The 20,724-nt window shown below is 43.4% G+C and overlaps 1 protein-coding gene across 3 annotated transcripts in view; it reads right to left on the bottom strand.

The window, feature by feature from the left end:
- MAP3K4 (mitogen-activated protein kinase kinase kinase 4) overlaps positions 1-20,724 on the bottom strand; it is a 474,364-nt gene that overhangs the window by 282,964 nt on the left and 170,676 nt on the right. For all 3 annotated transcript variants that reach the window (XM_086927243.1, XM_086927245.1, XM_086927246.1), the window contains exon 3: positions 6,220-7,604. In XM_086927243.1, the coding sequence (XP_086783369.1) occupies positions 6,220-7,604 (1,385 nt within the window). The remainder of the gene's footprint in view (positions 1-6,219; positions 7,605-20,724) is intronic.

Here is a 20,724-nt window from a genome sequence, read left to right as displayed (position 1 = left end):
ACTTACCTGCATAGAAATTAGGACGGTAATTAAATATTTACCACAGAGGACAAACATTGAAAGTAGAAGGACTGCTTCACATATTGTTTTTTAGATAATGATGTTCAATTTCCATCAGAGGACGTTTAGGACTGTCTGGACAAAGTCTATATATAACATTTCTTACCTAATGTGAAAGAAAGTTAATCTATTGAGGACACTAAGGGACGGGTGACTGCCTGGACGGGGCAGAATCAAGCAAAGGATGGTGCCTTTATATTATACAAAAAAATCTAAGGATTAGAGGAACAAAGGAGGTGTGGGTGAATGCCATTATTGTCCGTACAACAATTCATTCTGGGTTCAGAAGCAAAACAGGAAACCCTACACTGAAAATTCAAGTAAATCCATTGAAATTAGTTTACATGACATTACAATAAGATGACTGGTCATTTATCCTGGTTTCCTCTCTCCAGACCTACTACATTGATCCACAAGTATAATATGCAATTTAAAATACTAGACAACACTGGGCAAAGTCCTCGTTAGTGCTCTCGCCCATTTGACAGAGCATGAGCTTGGTGCAACCAGGTAAAGCAACATTGCATCACACACAAAAAAGATATAAGTGCCATGCTGTGTTACAATTAAAGATCACATCTTTAAATTAAAGCAAACAAAAACTGGCGGTTATGCAAATTTGTTATGCAAATTTGTAAGGGACAACCGTCCTGTCGACACTATGGGCAATCCAGGACAACACATGGGAACTATCCTATGCCCTTCCTGTATATACCAATATCCGGAAAATTGAACAAAGGTGTGCCAAAACAGACTCTATAACATTTTGTCATTGTGGCATGCTGATTTGTGTAGTATTTCTGATACTGGATGGTAAATAACTGGCTTGTCTGTCCACTTGTTAATGGTCACAAGTGTGAAGGTGATCTACACCAATACTGTGTGATGATGGCTTAACTCTTACTTACACTTGCACGCTGCTTTGGCCCCCACCTTCTACATTTCCCCCACGCCGTCATCTCGGCGAAGACCGAGGCCACGCCCCCTTTTGAGGCCACGCCCCCCGACGTCGCCTTCCTTGCCTACAAATCATGTGCATCTTTTGGACGCGCAGCGGGCGCGCCAAGGCAAGCCCGTCGGCGCCCGTCGGCGCCCGTCCGCGCCAAGAACTCGACATGCGCAGGAAACTCTGGACATGAACCTTCCATCATAAGGTACCAGGCTAACTTCCTTCGAAGTTTACACATAGCAAAGAGCTGCACTTGTAAGGCTGAGATGAATATTACTGAAGGGCCGTTTAGCTGTAGGCTTTGCAGGTGGACCTCTTCTCGGTCCCCGCTTAAGACAATAGCTCCTCTAACTAACTCGGTCGATAATATTTCATACTTTAAAGGAGGGATGATTAACGCTCGCTCCATGTGCAACCATAGCCAAGACATAAAAGATCTCATCCTCGAGTTAGATCTGGATTGCCTCCTCATAACCGAAACATGGCTCACTGATAATAGTAACCCAGACCTAGCCATCACCCTCCCACAAGGCTATACCATCTTTAGACAGGACAGACTGAAGGGGAGAGGCAGAGGAGTAGCCTTGGTGTTAAGAAATCACATCAAATGTCACACATTCAATTTAGACTCCCTCAAAGGAATTGAAGGACTTGGTTTTTCAATCAAATTAAACGAGACCTCCTCCTTTTCAGGAGGACTAATTTACCGCCCCCCAGGCTGTGCTACCAAATTCTTGGAATCTCTTAGTGACTCTTTAGGTCAGCTCCTCATTCACTACCCGCATTTCACTCTCCTGGGTGATTTTAATCTGCACCTTGAATCCAAAGAGGATATGCAGGCACTTAATTTTCATCAGACCTTGGAAATTTTTAACCTACAACAAAGGGTAAAACAGTCCACACATCAAGCTGGACACATATTGTACGGGGTCTGTACCAACTTCCCCCTCCTAGAAACCCAATCTCCTGTCCCACAAATGTGGACAGACCATAGTCTGATCCCTTTCTGCATCAGAACCTCACGTCCCCAAAATTTAGTTAAATCCAGTCATCATTCACAGAACTATGTTAACTGGACAATGGTAGAGGACAATTTTAAACTCAAGCCCATCATTCCGACACAGATCCCCAGTCTGACTGGCAACGCAGAAAAAGACTCAAAATGCTTCCATAGTTGGATGCAGCATGAGATCAAAGAACGTGCTCCACCCAAACGTTCTAGACGAACGGAGAAAAGAGGCAAGATAAATGCCCCCTGGTTTACTCCAGAATTAGCCACAGCCCATCTACTATGTAAAAAAAGCCAACGCAATTGGCGTAAAACCTATGACTCCGCAGATAGAAACTCCTACATTCAGCTGAGGAAGGCATATCATTGCAGTATAAAAATCGCCAAGAAAGAATTTTATATCAATGCCATCAAGGAAGCAAAACAAAAACAAAAAACATTGTTTTCTATAGTCAAGACTTTTACCCATCCCAGAGCATTACAGTCCGAAATACCTCCATCCCAAGAATTCTGCAATCAAATTGCTGACTTTTTTGAAGAGAAAATTGACTTAATACAGAAAGACTTTCCTACACCTCCAGTCTCCCAGACTTCTACCCTCTCCGATCAGGGAGACAACAAAATTGGTAGTCTCAAAATTTTTACACCGGTCAGTTTATCCCAAACACGCGAAGTAATCCTAGCATGTAAATCAGGAGCTCCCTCCGACTCCTGTCCCCCACGAATTCTCCATCAGCTAATTGATGTGGTGAATCCCATCATAAATGAGATTGTAAACTCCTCTCTCAATACAGGCACAGTTCCACGAGAATGGAAACAGGGAATGGTAAAACCCTTGATGAAAAAGCTAAATAAATCCCCCTCAGACCTCGCCAATCTACGCCCAATTTCACTCCTCCCAGTCTTGGGTAAAATCACTGAACAGATGGTCTATAAAGAGCTAAAAAACCATATAGAAAGATACAATGTACTCCATCCACAACAATCAGGCTACCGTCCTCATCATTCTACAGAGACGGCATTAATTGAATTGACAGACTCCATAAAAATGCTGCAGGATCAAAGAAAGAACGCCGTCCTGATTTTATTGGACCTTACAGCAGCGTTCGATACCATCTCACATTCCATACTGTTAGACAGACTAAAAGACATTGGTATCTCAGATGTGGTTCTAGCGTGGATTACATCCTTTCTAACAGATAGATCCCAAACCATTGTACTAGGCCATTTCCACTCCAAAGAAAAAAAGGTTCTGTCGGGAGTTCCTCAGGGTTCCATTCTGAGCCCTCTACTATTTAATGTGTACTTGGTCCCTCTTATTTCTTTGATTGAATCATTCGGCATACTTGTGACATCGTATGCCGATGATACTCAACTCATTGTGCCACTAGACGAAAACTCCACTAATGCTGAACAAAATCTCAAGAATTGCCTGAAGGAGGTATTCCACTGGATGGAAGAAAACCATCTTAAATGTAACGCCAGCAAGACAGAAATTCTCCCGATGGGAAAAAATTTCAATTTCTGTCCCAGCATATGGTGGCCAGAGGACTCCACTGCTCCTCCTCAGACCGTGGTGACAGCAAGAAATCTCGGAGTCCTGTTTGACACCGAGTTATCTTTTTACTAACATGTCAGGAATGTGGCAGGAAGCTGCTTTAGTATCATAAAATCTCTGAAAAAGTTTTTTGACTTCTTACCCACTGACTCAAGAAAGACGGTAGCAGTGGCCTTAATCCTCGCCCGCCTCGACTATTGTAATGGCCTGATGGCAGGAGTGAAAAAATCTACACTGAAAAAACTCCAAAGTGTACAATACTCAGCAGCCAGATTAGTACTAAAACTTCCAAGGAAATCCTCAGCATCATCTGCTTTGAAAACCCTTCATTGGCTTCCTCTGCACAAAAGGATACTCTTCAAAATTCTAATCATCGCCTTTCGGGCATTTAACAGCACAGGCCCAAAGTATCTTACCAGGCGTTACCCTCACTACAACCCCTCCAGGACGCTAAGATCCTCTAATGACAACCTGATAAAACTAGCTGAATTCAACCTCAAAACCAAAGGTGGTAAGACCCTGACCTATCTGTCCTCTAGAGCCTGGAACTCCATGCCTAAAAATCTTAGGTTGCAGACTCAAGAAACCCAATTCAGGAAGCAACTAAAAACCTGGATTTTCAATCTCCCAGACGAATATGTCATGGCCGCCATCTAATTCTGCTCCATCAACTGTATGCTTACTATCCAGCCAGCGCCAGGATGCTCCTTCCGGAGCGATAGTTGCGCTTTACAAATACATAATACAAATACAAATAATACAAATACACATTGACTGCAGCTGTTAACCTTGAGGCTCAGCCAGAATACTGAAATGGAGTTTTAGTAGAGTTGAAAGTCTCAGTGTGAATGTTGAGTTACTGCTGCGGGGACAATGCCTAGAATACCAAAGGAACCAGATTCTCCTTGACACACTGCTCCTCACAGGGTCAAGAGGTCTGCGGCCATACCTTTCACTCCTCCAAAATGATCAGTAAGGCCAGTTACATCCGCACAACACTAAGATGAGCAGTGTGTGTGCAGCTTCACTGGTTAGTTATGGTTTACAACATTCATTAATCCTAAAATGGAGTCAAACAATGTTAATCCGACTAGCTGAGCCAATGTCAGCAACCCATAGCGAGCGCCATTTCCACTTAGATAGGGAAATAATTATTTGAGCCAACAAACCAGATTGCTAATTACGGGAGATATTGTGTCACAAGCATGCATTTTTGATCTTATATCAAAGGCGCTCGCAGTGTGAAGATAAAAAGGGTAGCAAGTGAAGGGACAAATGGGGCAGGAGGCTGATAAATTACGTTCACTTGGAATGAAGTTTCCAGCGCAAAATGAAATGAGCATAAAACATAATAATAAAATTGTTAGCACAACATTTCGGCTGTCACAAAAAATTTAATAAATGGGGGGTTTAAGCGGACACTACTCATTCATGCTTAACCGTGATTAACAGTGGTTGGTAGTCAGTCATCATGCTTACATACATATATTCAACACCGACATCTCCTGCGCTTTTGATATCCAACTAATGCTAAAGTAGTCTATCAAATTGGTTTCAAATCAAATTTCAAGACTGAAATTGAGCAGAAAACATGACAGCACCCCCTTCAAGCTCTTTCATCGTACTTATTCCGACATATCCCTTCCCAATTGTTGGCCCTGCTGAAACCTTCTATCCTCCATATTCTGTGCTGAACCTACCGAGCTACCAGTGCCGAGCCCGTTCTTTCTAGTTCATCCCATCACTGCTTCCTGCATGGCAACAACTAACTCTATCGAAATCCGTTTGCCTGTCTTCTATTTGAAGCCTGCTTTAATCACAAGTAAACTGACAAACTCCCCTATTGTTTAATAATGAGGCTGCCTGAAACGGAGAAATGTCAATATGCCTGAACAACAATACACAAATACATTTTATGTACAGTGCAACAATAGATTGATTCTTCTCTATGCACTGTTCATTTTGGTAGACGGAAAGAATAGGCGATACAGAGAGAAGAGTGATTTTTCAAGTCTTTGACAATTTGGTCAAGGGGAAAAGTCAATATTAGAACCTACATCTTCCTGTTAAAATAGCAACTTGGCCACTGGACAAACAGTCAGCAACTTGGCCAACGGACGACAGTAAAGCCTGCTCATCCAAGAACAAGGTGTACAACAAACAGGAGTGCGGGAGATAAGGGAGGAGAGTGTAAGCAAGGGAGATACATAAAACCTGCAAACAATTTTTTTGTTAAATGCATTACACAGATGTTAGAGAGTAAAGCTTTCTCATAATAGGCACTGCTTACAGTCTTCCTGTAATAAATGTGAAATAATAAACTTCATATCACTGTCGGAGAAATCCACTGAACTTTAATCAGGTGCACTGCGTCCCATGTGACAGGAAGACACGGTTACAAGCCATTCAGGTTTTAGGTTCCTGTGAATACCATCTGAAGTGACTGTTTGCACTGCAGATCCTAATGCATCCTCTTGAGACATTTATCAAGTGTGTCATTCTAGCCTCTTTGTGACGTCAACACAATGCTCCAATATTATATATATATATATATATATATATACATATATATATATATATATATATATGAAATCGCTAGAAACGTAATGAATTGACATCTAACCTGCGTGGAAATATACCTACCTCTAGTGGGTGATCAGTCTTTCTTAATGCAATACGTGCTCTTTGCAAGGAGCCATGCATGAGCTTGTGAAGTCGTAAAATTAATTTCCTTAATCCCATTTGCTTCAAAGCTTTATCTACAAAAGGTCTGTACATGGAGGTCAAGCAATGCCTACTGCAGCCAATGTCGGGGCTGCAATCATGTGTTGCCAAGCAGAAAGAGTCATCCTCCGAGGCAAGCCGATCCAGACTCCTCAAAAAATGGTCCGGAGAGGGAACTTTTGGTTTGCCTGCAAAATTGTTCTCCATGAGTTGCCTGATTTGTGCAGTGTTCCTTGCAGAGCTTTGTTCTTCATCCTCGCTTATGTCCGAACAAGTGCCAGAGGAGTCCTTCATCACATCATCCTCCTCTCGTTCCGTGTCCTCATCTTCCTCGTCATGTTCATTGGATTGTCGAGGAGAAGGCATTTCAAACACTGGCCAGCCACTGTCTGACAAATTTTTAACACCCAAGACAGTCCCCATAATCCTTAGCTTGTGGTTCAAGTCCTTAGTTATGTTTAGCCACAGACAGAGTGCCTGCACTCTGTCCTGAAAGTCTTTTGCAGCATACTTCTCATAGTCCTTTTGAAGGGCTTGCTGAGATGGATAAAGTGCTTCAACGTATTCCAACAGCTCCATTATCTGCTTCACCTGCTCAAATGAGACCCGCTGGCGCTGCAGATGGTCCTTGTAGCTTGAAAGCCCGAGAACACTGACACCGTGGGTGGCCCTGGATTGCCCTTGCCCTGCAGTACCATTGAGGCCCGCCCCATTCCGTACACAGGAGATGCTGCTATAATTAACTTTAAAAGTGAGGATTTGATTAATGATGTCGGGAATCGCTTGGCGAGCAGTGTAGAGATATAAGTCTTGGTCATTGATGCTCCTTCCCTCATGCCATGCTTTCAGTTCAAGCCAGAGAAGTTCATTGGAGCGGCTCATCCACATGGAGGTATTTTCCTGCCCTCTCTGTTCCCTTTCCTTTTTCTTAGACACTGAGGTAAGTTTTAGCAAAAGTCGCAAGGTTTCAAAGAACTTTAAGCGGTCAGCAGGACAGTCCGTCCTTGAAGTCTGGCGAGCAGTTCTGGCAATCGGCATGGGCACCGACACGGGAAGTTTAGCATTGCTACAGCCAAGGCTGAGGTAAGGCTTATTAAGATCAACGTCTGGAATAGATTTTTTTGGCATGGACCCGCCAACCGAGTCCAGCATGAAGGAGCACTGTTCATGTTTCTTATGATCACGTTCTGTTGAACGAAGGGCGGTCCTGATCTTTTTTTCCTGCTTGTAGCTGTGATCTTCCACAATTTCAATAGGCTTGCCGACCTCTTTGTGTGGGGGCTGATTTGGTGCACTCATTCTTTCTAAAAAAAAAAATCAGACAAAGTGTAAAATGAGCTGGTTAAGAAAAAGTGATATACAATGTTTTTTAACAATAATAATAACAACATAAATCAAAATAATTAATGTGCAGAATGCATTTTTTCACTTGATTTCACATGTATATATTGATATAGTACTATTTCTTTTGGAACTCATTTTCTATGATGTGTTCCAATTTGCTAATGAAATGCTACATTTGATCACACCAGGATGAATCCGCAGAACCCGTGATTTCATATGCAAGAATAATGTATAAAAACTCTTTGAGTTTGGGGTTGAACCAAAATAATTTCCTGAAGACTTAAATGCAGCTAGAGATACTGTTTGCTTTTCTCTTGATTGTACTGCCCATATCTGAATTTTGCATTCTCTGTATACCTCTCCATTGAGTGCCTTCATAGCATTTACTCTGTACCACTTTATTTTTTAATTCTGTAATAAAATCCTTTAACTTTTCATTGATCTATATAACTCAGTTATTGAGTCTGCCAATTCAATCTCAACCCAAATACTTAATGAATTTTATTTTTCGGATTTGTTGTTTTGGGAGGTGCCTTAAGTTGAGGACACATTGCCTCATGAAATTCAGGCATAACACAGTCTCCGAGCCAGTGACATGGGGGAACACTGATTAAGGTACATTTTGAGGTGTCCAGATTTTGGGGTATAGTGTTTTGCTCCAATATGCTCCGGTAGTCCGCGTTTTCCTTTCCTTTCAGGACCCGTAACAAACTACACAAGTGGATAAAAAAAACGATGTTCAACTGTCTCCTCAATTTTCTAGACCAAAAAATGTACTTTGCATCTATATAGGCTGTTACTTCCAGGTGGCAAAACCATTAGCTAAAATCCCCAAATTGTCTAAGGTCAGAACTTTATACCTACGTCTAGCATCGGTGGCATAATTCATTTGGATCAGGCCACACATTATAAATGGGCCTTAGAAATTCACAGGTGAAAGATATAGCAGGGGCTTACAATTGCACAGCTGAGAGTTTAAATTATTCTGCAGTTCTGTGCTCAAAAAGGTTGCAGTTTCTAGGAGGCGGAGGTGCATTCTAATAAGTAATGTAGATATTTACTTTATTTTCTTTTCTGTTTCAACTTCTACCGAGGTTATTTTTCATCCAACCAAATGTTCTGCACATACACAAGATATACAAGACCAATACTGGTATTCAACTTCAAACTAAAAAAAAATACATTGGGTCAAATAAACTTGTTTTAAGGAAAGGCTTACTGAATACTGACATATTTAGGGAGTTGTTGAACTTCCTGCTTATCAGAAGAAGGAGTTATGGACAAATGTTAATATAATTACCTAATTAAGTACGTAGAGAGCAAACTTACTAAAAAGGAAAATAGCAATAAAACGCTTATTTTTGGGAAATCAGTCCGACATTAGACTTTTTATCACTTCAATTGGTTGATTTAAACGTATTTATAATTGCCCCTTTTGGTACTAAAGAGAGAGTAAACCAAACCAAGGATAAGTGTCTCATCTTACAGATAGCTTAGATATACAATAAAGGCATTTTTATTCTGCAACTAATAGAGGAACTGACTCACCAGAGATGGTATTTTATTACAACAGAAACGGGTATCGTTTTTGTCTTTTTAATAGAAACCAGCCAAACAAAGTAATACAAACCGGTTTTAAAAAGGAAGTACCCAGATTAAAGGTAAAATGGATAGAACCTGAAATACAAAAAAAAAATCAGTCTCGCCGCCCTAAAGGCATGAGCGTCAAGAAAAAAGGTAAGATCAGCAAACACCCACACAAAAGTTAGTCACAGTTAATATGAAACTCGTGCTGCAGAAACTGACAGTCTAGAATCACCCCATGTCACACGTTTACCCCGGTTTAGAATGGAACGAATATTTAAGGGTTATGACGTCTCAGGGCTGTATGAATATTTCGAGGGTGGATACAAGTAAGACAACTCAGAAGCAGACGGCTCTGAGCATACCTGACTATAGAGAAATAAAGAACAGTCTTACCTTGTGCAATGTGGCAGCAAGGGACCACCAATGAACGCGCATGGGCTGTGTAGGGCTGTTTGGGAATCCAGAGATCCTATGATCCACCACGGGGTTCACACATAGTGAAGGCACCGTACCAAGCCATCAGCATGCAGGATCCAACTTTAGGATTCAGCAACTGCATGTCTTGAGCTGCTGAAAGTGGTAAGGATGCCTAAGGGACCACGCCTATGACAACGGGTATGATAACACTTCTATCCTTCAAGGGTGACTGCTTGCGACGCAAGCAGATAGATGCATGAGCAAAAAACATACAATTAGACACCATGTACTAAAGATAGGCCTCTCTCCAGGGTGGAGACGTTTCTCAGACCTTTCTCACATTCCAGAATCTTTTCTTGGTAATCCCTGATAAACTCTTTAGCCCACTTGACTTTGGCACCAAGACAAGCAGTCCTAAATGTACTCTCTATGCCAGCAACTTCTAGAGGCCTAGTAGGCTTTTGGCCCTTCTTGATGTCAGGGTCTCAATTAGTGCTGTGTTGTGATCTGGCCATGACACGGCCTTGCAGGCAGAGGAGCAATGGAACCCAGTCTATGATCAACAATGGTGCTAAAACACACAGCCTATTCAACAGCACCACGGGTAGCTATTTAAATACCTCTCTCTCCTAAACTGTGATGAGGATTTTGGGTAGAAGTCCTTCTAGAAGGCAGTAGTCCTAGTCCTAGAGCATATATAACATATATGATAAAAGAACAAGTTACTTACCTTCCATAAAGCTGTTTCTGGTAGATACTCTATCTGAAGATTCAAAAAACGCTTCCTAGCACACGTGGAATATCAATGTCTCTTTTTCGTATGTTAGTATTTCACATTCATCACTCTTGCATTCAGAAATGATTCTTGTTCATAGGATCCGGTAGATTCTTTTGAAGTTTAATTCCTGGAATTTCACAGCCAACACGTGTTTCGTCGTATTGGGAATGTAACCCACGACTTTCTCAAGGCTCATTCCTGAGTAAAGCAGTAGAATATATTATGCGGTGATAATTCCAACCCGCAATGGGTTTCTGTTGGGGACGTTCTTAATGTAGTAATTTGGTCGGTAGAGAGGCCAGAGTGAGGCTCTCGAATTCATAATAAATGGCAATTTTGTTAAGTTGCAACTGTAATTGGATTATAGAAGGAATTTGTATTTCTGATGAATTTTTTATCCTCAGATTCATCACCTTTAGAGTAGAATATAGCACCAGCAGGGACCCAGAAGCTTTCTCCGCTAGGAGGTGCCAGGCATCTCTGAGTTGATTTTGTTCCACCCAAAAGTGATGGGCCAGAGTTGGATATAAGCACCGCCCCTGTGCACCCACATCAGTTCCTTTCTTTCTGCACCTTCGAATGCAGATCTGTACCTCTGCTCCCCCTTTTTAACTCAAAAAAGTAAAATCCAGTGTGCAAGGAGCGACATCACCACCTAAAACTTCTGGGCTCAAACAATGCAGCGACTGTTGGAAACACATGCCCATGATGGAGCCTCACTAGGTATACCTTTAGTGCTTGGGCTCACAGCAAGACTCCAAGTCATGTAGAGAATGTAACACTGTGAACTCATAGGTGATCTGAGTCACTGAACCGTGTCGCAGAGCAGCTGGAGAAAACATGCAGGTCCCACTCAAAGTTTAGGGCCCAGTTACATTCCCACTCTCTAAGCCATTTCTACAACAGGTACTCTTCGCGGTTGATGATCAGGTATGTAAAATTCCACACTGAAATACAAGAAGGTCCCAAAACCACTATTCTTTATAGTCAGAAAAGTTTTGGGGACATAAATGTGCCACTCAAACTTGATCCCAATCTCTGAATTTATTTGCGGTACAAAGTTAGCGAGGAGCATTTTCTGTTCCCCTTAGCCTCACCAGAACCCCTTGCATGTTCACAAAAGTGATGGAGGTGGGGCCGCCCAACTTCCAAAGTTGGGGATAACATTTTCACCCTGCCTCAATAACTGGCTGTTGAAGGTGGGCATGATAAAGTCAGTCGTAGACCACCTCCTGATATTGTTGCACCCGGCTCCTTTGTTTAAGCTTCCCTTTGTAGGAGCATTTCTGCACATTTACATTTCACTGCCTTTTCTCTATCACAACGAGTCGAAGATATTTGGGTTATGAACATTTGTTTCAGCCTCGGTTCGGGATTTCGGTGAGTGTGGTTCTGAGGCTTATTGGCCTGCTAGCCTAATGCAACCTGCTTGTCCACTTTGCCAGGTGGCATATGTGGGATCTGCAGTGGGATTTAAAGTATCGGTGGACATAGCACTAAGGAAGCCTGTTGGATGTCATGTAGGTTTCGGCGAAGACTACAAGAGATTTGCAAAGGTGGCTGCTCAACCTAACCAGAGGCAGGTCCCTCCTTCTTCCCCACCCAGAGCAGACAGCAATGACCGATCCGTCCCTGCTGGGCTGGGGAGGTCATTTGGGAGAGTTGGAGATCAGATCATTCTGGTTTCCGGCATTAACCCAGCTCCACAAAAATCTGTTGGAGCTGCAGACCACCTGCCTGGTGTTGAAGACCTTACAGCAGTCCATCAAGTGAAGGCTGGTGCAGGTTCTGACAGACATCACCACTGCCATGTGCTATTGCAACAAGCAGAGCGGAGTATGGTATTGGGTCCTTTGCCATGAGGTCCTACATACCTTGAGCTGGCTGGAGTGTGGGGAAATCTCTCCAATCGTGAAACATTTAGTGGGATCTTTAAACGCCAGGGTGGACGACTTCAGCTGGCGACACCGGGTGGATTGCGAATGGCAGGTCCATACCAAGGAGGTGAGGGACATCTTGCATCAGCAGGGGTAGAAACCTGGTTGGATTATTTTGCCACTGTACAGAACAAGCGATGTCAAAATGCCTATCCATTAAGAGTTGCACTCTCACAAAAATATGAATTCCGCTTTAGAGTGGAGCACTGGAATCCTGTGCATTTTTTTGCCTGTGTCTGTCCTGTCCAGAGTTCTGGCGAAGGTACGGAATGATAGGCCCAAGTCATCCTGTTTGCTTCAGATTGGACCAGGAGAAGGCAGTAACTTGAACTTCTAGCCATGAGCATCTTCCAATCGATCAGTATACTGCTTCAGGGGGGTCTTATGTCAAAACAGTATTACAGGGTTCTTTACCCAAATCTGCGCAATCTACACTTTTTTCGTGGCGAATGAGCAGTAGCAGTTAATCCAACGCCAGAGATTGTGGATGTTGTTTTCGTTGCCTGGAAAAGCCATTTATTCCAGGCACTGAGGCAAAATTGCAGCATGTTTGGAGCCCCCAAAACATATCCACTGCAAGCCAAACTGTGGAATGTTTTGTTGTCTTTGGCACAAGCAAAAGCTGTAGCGGGCAAAATTAAGGGTTACCAATCTGCCTTCTTACCTTTTCTGAGTCAACTGTCCTTATTTGAATCACCTGCTATGATGGTTTAATCAAAGGTTTGATACAAAATATCAGTTTCCAAACTGTCTGAGAAGCCACAGTGGGACCTTAAGGTGGTACTGACTTTTTTCACATATACGCCCTTTAAGCCGATGCACAGCTGATCGTTACGTCTTTTGACTTTGACCTCTTGCATGTCGCAATTACTTCAGTTCATCTGTGAGTGAGGTCAAGACTCTTGATCTACACCATCAGTTCCAGACAAACTGGTGTTGAGGAACAAGGAGGAATTTTTGCTGAAAGTTGTGACTTCTTTTCACGTTGGGCACTCTATCATCCGTCCAATGTTCTTTGACCCACCTCACTTCGCAAAAGAGGAAGAGAAACTCCATCAGTGGGACCCTAAATAAGTTTTAACGTTGATCACACTGGGTAGATGATCAGCGTTCTGTGGAGCAAAGATGGGCAAAACAGTACTGAAAAGGACTCTGTCAAGGTAGATAGTCTTTTGCATTATGGTCTACTACAGTTTGGGTAAAAGCAGCCTCCAGATGAACTAGGGGCTCATTCCACCAGGGCCAAGGCTGCTACCACCACGTTAGCATGCAGAGTGCCTGTTCCTGGAATCGGTGAGGCTGCGATGTGGGTGTCTGTCACATTTACAAAGCACTACTAGCTTGACAGCCATGCCCGAAGAGAAGAGCATTTTACCCATTCTGTCCTGCAGGCATTTTTGGTCTGAGCCCACTCCAGAGACCCTGCACCTTGGGATATACTGCTTTGGTATTGACCCTAAAGGTGCGAAATCTGTTAGAAGTATCTTCCAGAAGGGAAAGTTACTTAGCTTTAGTAACACTCTTATCTGGTGGATACTCAATCTTACAGCAGATTCCTCACTGCTTTCCCATGGTAAAAAGAGTAGGCTCTTTTTACCATAAAACATATCTCAAATTAGAAATCTCTACACTGCCATCTCCAATTATTTTGTGCATGACTTTCAAAGGTGTGCAAGGAGTCAAGAAAAAACATGTTGGTGTGAAGGGATGGTGCTTAAATGCGGTTCCAGTCCATCACTTCTGGGGCGTAAATCAATGTGGAACCATACTGTGCCACCTAGCAGCACGATGGAACACTGCTGCTAAAGCTTTTAGATCTAGTTTGGTGCCTGAGGATATTCTGAAGGTGATGAATAACCAGTTAAAGTATCCACCAGAAAGATCATTACTGAAGGTAGGTAACTTGTTCATTATCTGCATATATCAATGATGTAAGTCCAACATTTTCAATAGGGGTTCATATGTAAATGAAGTAAAATAGAGACCTAATTCTACTTGTACCAATCAGTCAAGAAACAGTAAATCAAACTCAAGGCTATACCGCTGATATCACATTCCACCAGTCATTGTAATAGCAACCGGTGGGCTGCAGTATCAAACTCGGGAAGACAAATCTAGTAATATCAGTGTTGTTAAGTCATACTTGGGAGTTTATTAGAAGGTCTCTGTGTACTTTAGCCAGTTGTAAGTCACATAGTGACCCAGTCGCATTGTTACTTTTCACAAGGCCTAAGCACTTCTCGTTGTTCAATGCTTTGAATTAACTAAGCTTCCCAGGATTAACAATATGGTCAGTCATAACGTTGATAGGTTCATTATTAATTTGTAGTGTTGCCATGTAAGATTCAGCTTTCTTTATATTTTGTCCCGATATTCCTCAAAGTGTTTGGATCTGACCACAGAACAATATGACACAAGACTTTATAAGGGTCAGTCTATTTTATCTGAAATACTGCTAAATCAGCTATAATTTTCTCTCAATTTATGGATTGTTTGGCGATTATAGTTAGATCACCGCCCTGTTTCTTTTCCCTGCAGGCTGGAACTATTTGGTAGTTGAGGGACTAATTCATTTAAAATCATCATATTGGAGGCATGGCGTGACTTGCGATTGAGTAGGACACGAGCTTCGGCCTCTCCAGTCCCCTTTGAGCATCTGATCCCCATCCACAGCACCAGGATTGGCTCAGCCGCCATAAGGGACAGTGGGGGACACCAGCTCCATTCCCTTGTGTGGCAGAGCACCTGGCAATGCAGTTTTAAACTGGTTCAAGCAAAAACAATACAGGCTCTGCATTGGGGACTCGCTTCTCCGTACCCGCCATCTAGGGAGAGGTCAAAAGACATACAAATGATGGACGAAATGCAGAACAAATCAAACATTCACCCCCAGTCAAGAGATCCGGTTTAAATCCAATGTTCTTTTGCTCATCATGCCACTCCAATTTAGACCCTGCGCTACTATGAATGTGGGAAAAAAGCGAAAAGCCCGTAGACTACGCCAAGCACTAGCAAAAGCACGTAACGCCAAAGTCAAGGCATCAACCGGGGACTGGACAACAACAGTACGTGATAAGAGGAGGGAATTCCATGAGTACTACCAGGCCCAGTATAAGGACGCTCCACCAGCAGAGTTTTTGGCGCAATATGACTGGGAGCCTATGCAGACTGCACATGTAGAACTGCTAGAGGTCCCTATATCAGAGAAGGAACTTCGTCTGGCGCTGCGCACACTACCATTGAGAAAGACTCCTGGACCAGACGGCATATCGTTCAGTTCTATTGGCTATTTGCGTCTGACTTGGGTGACCACCTGGTGGTCTTTTCAACTCTTTCATACATGACACAGGCATTATTCCCATCCTTGGCTGGCTCAGAAATATTACTCATCCCAAAGCCAGGCAAGGACCGACAGTCTGCTCCACCTATCAACTCATTGCACCTTTGAAAACAAATGCAAAAATCTTCACTAAGATCCTAGCCACAAGAAATGAATGATGCCTCTCTGAATGGATCTTGATCAGTTAGGTTTCCTACGTAATCGTCAGGGAGCAGATAATGTGTGTCGGGTACCGCATTTGGTGGAAAAGGTGGATTGTCGTAATATACCAGCTTGCCTTCTCTCGCTGGACGTAGAGAAGGCCTTTGACCGAGTTAACTGGGCTTTCCTGAGTGGGGTCTCAGTTAAAATAGGGTTGGGCTCGTAGATGATTTCCAGGATCATGGCCTCTTACGTAGCTTCAGTGGCCACCATTGGGGTCAACGGGTAGAATACCGTTACAATTCGGAGCAGTACGAGGCATGGCTGCCCGCTGACACTCTTCCTATTTGCCTTAGCCACTCATATCTGGGAGGCCAGGAACATAGAGGGCATAACCTTTGGAGGTCAAATGCACAAGATCAATATATTCACAGATGACCTACTTCTTAAACTCTCGCAAACAACCACCTCCCATCCTGGCGGTGGTTTCAAGCCTCACGGAATTTGAGACATTTAACTGGCTTAAGGTGAATATGTCCAAATCAAGCATACTCAATATCACGGTACCATCGGCTGACTAGCCTCAGCTCCAGAACCTAGCCTTGTTTTGATTATGCTTCGATAAGATTAAGTACCTGGACCTATCTCTCACCATCACACTTGCCACATGACAAGAGCGAACTGGCCCCCACACTGTTGTGCCATCTTAGAGGCCCCTGCCGATTTTGTGGATGGGAAGGGTTAATGTAGTGAAAACGAACATCCTACTACAGGCTTTGTACCTATTCCAGACCTTGCCTACTCCAATCTCCCGAGAAGATATTGTGGAATGGGAATCAACCCAGAATTTCTAATACCCATATGATGCAGACACATGATTGTGGGAGACTTGCATGCCTTAATCTCTTAAGAGTAATATTAGAAAAGGGGGTGGTGATGAACTGAGCGTCTGAATTAAGCAGACCACTCTTACCCAGTCCAAAGATCAGGGCCTGATCCATCACCGTTATTTAGCTCACTGCACCATCCCAGCTCAGAACCTGGCTATATGCAAATTAGTCTGTCCCTGGCCCAGTGCATCATGGGAACAGGGCAGACCAAACTACCAAGCCAATTCTTCACCGGAAAGGAGACAAGCTTCCGGGGACCGGTTTCTGGCATTTCAGCCGTCGTCGGCCCGGTCCCCGGAAGCTTGTTTCCTTCCCAGTGTAAGAATTGGCTTGGTAGTTTGGTTTGCCCTGTTCCCATCATGCACTGGGACAGGAACAGACTAATTTGCATATAGCCAGGTTCTGAGCTGGGATGGTGCAGTGAGCTAAAAAACGGTGTTGAATCTAGCCCAGATCTCTTGACTGGGTGAGAGTATTCTGCTTAATTCAGAAACTCTGTCCATCACCACCCCTTGTTGTTAAATATTTTGTCCACCATAAGCGTGGAAGGGTATACTCAGATGTGAGTCCCTTGCTCATTGCACCATCAGGATTCAAGCAAGCCGGGCCGACGACGGCTGAAATGCCAGAAACCGGTCCCCGGAAGCTTGTTTCCTTCCCAGTGTAAGAATTGGCTTGGTAGTTTGGTTTGCCCTGTTCCCATCATGCACTGGGACAGGAACAGACTAATTTGCATATAGCCAGGTTCTGAGCTGGGATGGTGCAGTGAGCTAAAAAACGGTGTTGAATCTAGCCCTGATCTCTTGACTGGATGAGAGTATTCTGCTTAATTCAGAAACTCTGTCCATCACCACCCCTTGCTGTTAAATATTTTGTCCACCATAAGCGTGGAAGGGTATACTCAGATGTGAGTCCCTTGCTCATTGCACCATCAGGATTCAAGCAAGCCGGGCCGACGACGGCTGAAATGCCAGAAACCGTTCCCCAGAAGCTTGTTTCCTTCCCAGTGTAAGAATTGGCTTGGTAGTTTGGTTTGCACTGTTCCCATCATGCACTGGACAGGAACAGACTAATTTGCATATAGCCAGGTTGTGAGCTGGGATGGTGCAGTGAGCTAAAAACGGTGTTGGATCTAGCCCTGATCTCTTGACTGGGTGAGAGTATTCTGCTTAATTCAGACACTCTGCCCATCACCACCCCTTGTTGTTAAATAGTAAGAGTAATATTAGGCAGCACATCCACGCTTCGTCTCTGACTGGGTAGCCTCTGCTCCATATGGCCAGAGCGGTGACTTGTACACTACTTTAGGATCCCGAGTGGATTCCCAAGTACTCCCGGCACCTCAGTGCATTTATTTCCACTCCTACTAAAACAATGCTTGACATTTGGGACAAACTGGTTCTCACTAAGAGCCTGACCACCTTCCCCTCACTTAACACACCTATTGCACGCAACCCTGCGTTTTTCCCTGCGTTGGCCCACAGCCCTTTTAAAGATTAAACTGATAATGACTGTCGGACGCTCCGAGACCAATTGAGACACTTTGCACTCCATCCTTCTGTATACCCAGAGGTCATCCGACCATACACTCCCTTTGAGCAACTAATGCGCACATATGATGGATATATAAAACGTGATAAAACACTCTACGCCTGCCTATACCCATCCTTACCAGTTCTGGTGCGACAACAGTGACTCAGAAGAGATAACACCTAAACAATGGGATACTCTAAGCCGACATACCCAAAATGTACTGTAGTCTCTCTCTCGGGGAAACAGCATATAAACTCATGTTCCAGTGGTATTACACACCATCTCGGTTGTCTGCCATATATGCTGGGTCCTTTGACATCTGTTGGCGGTGCCGCAATGCTAGAGGCGATTTTCATCAGATTTGGAGGTCGCTCACATCGATTATCAACTTCTAGAAGGAGTTTTTTAGGCATAATAAAGCCACTGTGGGAAACCCCCTCCCCTCCTCCTACCGGATGGTGATCCTGGGGATATGTCCTACAACCCTTGTAGCAATGATGCAAGTTGAGTGGACGCTCATTAGTTGTATGCTACATGTGAACCGTCCGCTATTCGCACTGCACTGAAAACAAGTCAACCCCGCCCCCACTAGCCCAATGGATTACCAGACTATGGCACATTTTAGCCAAGGAGCAGCTTTCACATACACTTACTGGCTCCAAATTTCAAGCTGTATGGCGCCTTCTCATTCAATATCTTACCCGCATACAGTTCACTTTTGTAACCCCCTCGTCTTAGGGTACTGCAGCTTTTGTTCCATTAGAGCCCAATAGGTAATTGAACAAATGCTATGACATTGGCTCCACACCGGAGCCCTGGGACATCCACACTCGACAACACAGGGCAGCACTGTAAAGCCCCATCATTTTGAATTACACAAATGGAATGCACTCTTGTTAGTTTGACTTTTTGCAGGGGGAGAACTTGGTCAGCATTAGGTTGAAAGTTATGGGAAGAGCTCAAACACTGTGAGCCCAGACCAAGAACAGTCCACTGAAATATATCTGTACTTAGGCAAGGCTACAAGCGTGTCCCCCAAAAAGCTAAGACTTATCTATGTCTGTTAGTTGTGTACAAACTCCAGAGCTTGCTTAAAGCACTGGCAGTGGATAACTAATTTGAAGCCATGCAGTGCCATTGGTCTCATGACAAATGACACACAGAAAAAGGCTGATTCAGAGTCAGCTGTGTTTTAAATGTTTGATCTTTGTTCATTCGCGCTTAACACGTGGGCTTGAAGTCCTGGAACACAGCTGCCTGGTCAGTCCAATCAATTTGAGAACTGAGCTGTAATCTCATTTACTCGACAGCCTCATTCACTTTCTCTATTTCTGCAAGTGCATTGTGCAACACACTTGTGTGCTTTTGACTCAAGACTTTCAAATTGCAGAACTGACACAGGCCTTTCATTGAGTTTAGAAACCGTCATTTACTTTCCCCAATCAAAGCTTTCTTTCTGAAAAAACCTGACTCACTGTGACTCACTCCACAGTTGGCGCTAGCGAAGCAGAAGTATTCCAGGCAGCACTTCAACGCAAACTACAACTGGGAGACGAAATCCCAAACCAGTAAGCGCAGTTGTCTCCTTTGCTGACCACAAGTGCCTATTCCGGTGACGTCCTCTTCAACAAGTTTTGGGTTTCTCTTTACTGGGGCTGGTCGTGAGTCAAGGGGATACTGGTACTTAGCCCCGACCCCAACAACTGCTCTTTCTTTTACAATCATTTAACTTTTCTTTTTTTAAGCCTGGCTTGACATCTCGTCTGTCTGAATCCTATGCTTACCAATTCTTTAAACTTTACAATGGCTGGGCTTTGGCTAAAAACTGTATCACTTTGTGATATTGGATGTTTGGTGTATCATACCTCCGCTTGTGGACTGACTGTATTGCCATGCATGAGGGGCTATTTTACATCTCAAACGTACATTGAATTATTATCCCACATTAAATTCTTAAATGCAATTCAGGGATTTCCATTTTTCAGGGGGATTAATGTCCAGTTCTATACAGCCATTTTCTTAAACGAAGGCCGGTTCAAAGGCAGTGTTCTAATGCTTTTATGCACCAGGATGTAATCGTTTTTTCAATGAAAGACAAATGAACTAAAGAATCTCAGCTAGATTAAGAAAACTGGGACACTGATATGTATATCAAATAAATGATAATTTGAGGAACACTCTCTGGCGAAAGTAAGGCTGTGCAGGAGGCACACTTACGTCTGTAGCATATGCAATAATGTGCTTACTACAGGGTTCCTAGGCTGAAGGGAACGGATCTTATCAGAAAGTAGATCTGCATGAGTTAGGACCTGACCCTTTGAATTCGAGGAAAGTGTAGGTATAAGGTTATGTTGACATTATATTTTAGTCAGCCAGGACAGGCCAACAGCTGAGAATGCTCCTAGCACAGATAGATGACATACATCTACACCTTCGTTATGAAATGTAATATTCATA

The sequence above is a fragment of the Lissotriton vulgaris genome, chromosome 6 (genome assembly GCF_964263255.1).
Source record: "Lissotriton vulgaris chromosome 6, aLisVul1.2, whole genome shotgun sequence".
In the NCBI taxonomy this organism is placed as follows: Eukaryota; Metazoa; Chordata; class Amphibia; order Caudata; family Salamandridae; genus Lissotriton; species Lissotriton vulgaris.
Note: the sequence above shows the minus strand (reverse complement) of the source record. Positions and strands in the feature narration are given on the sequence as shown.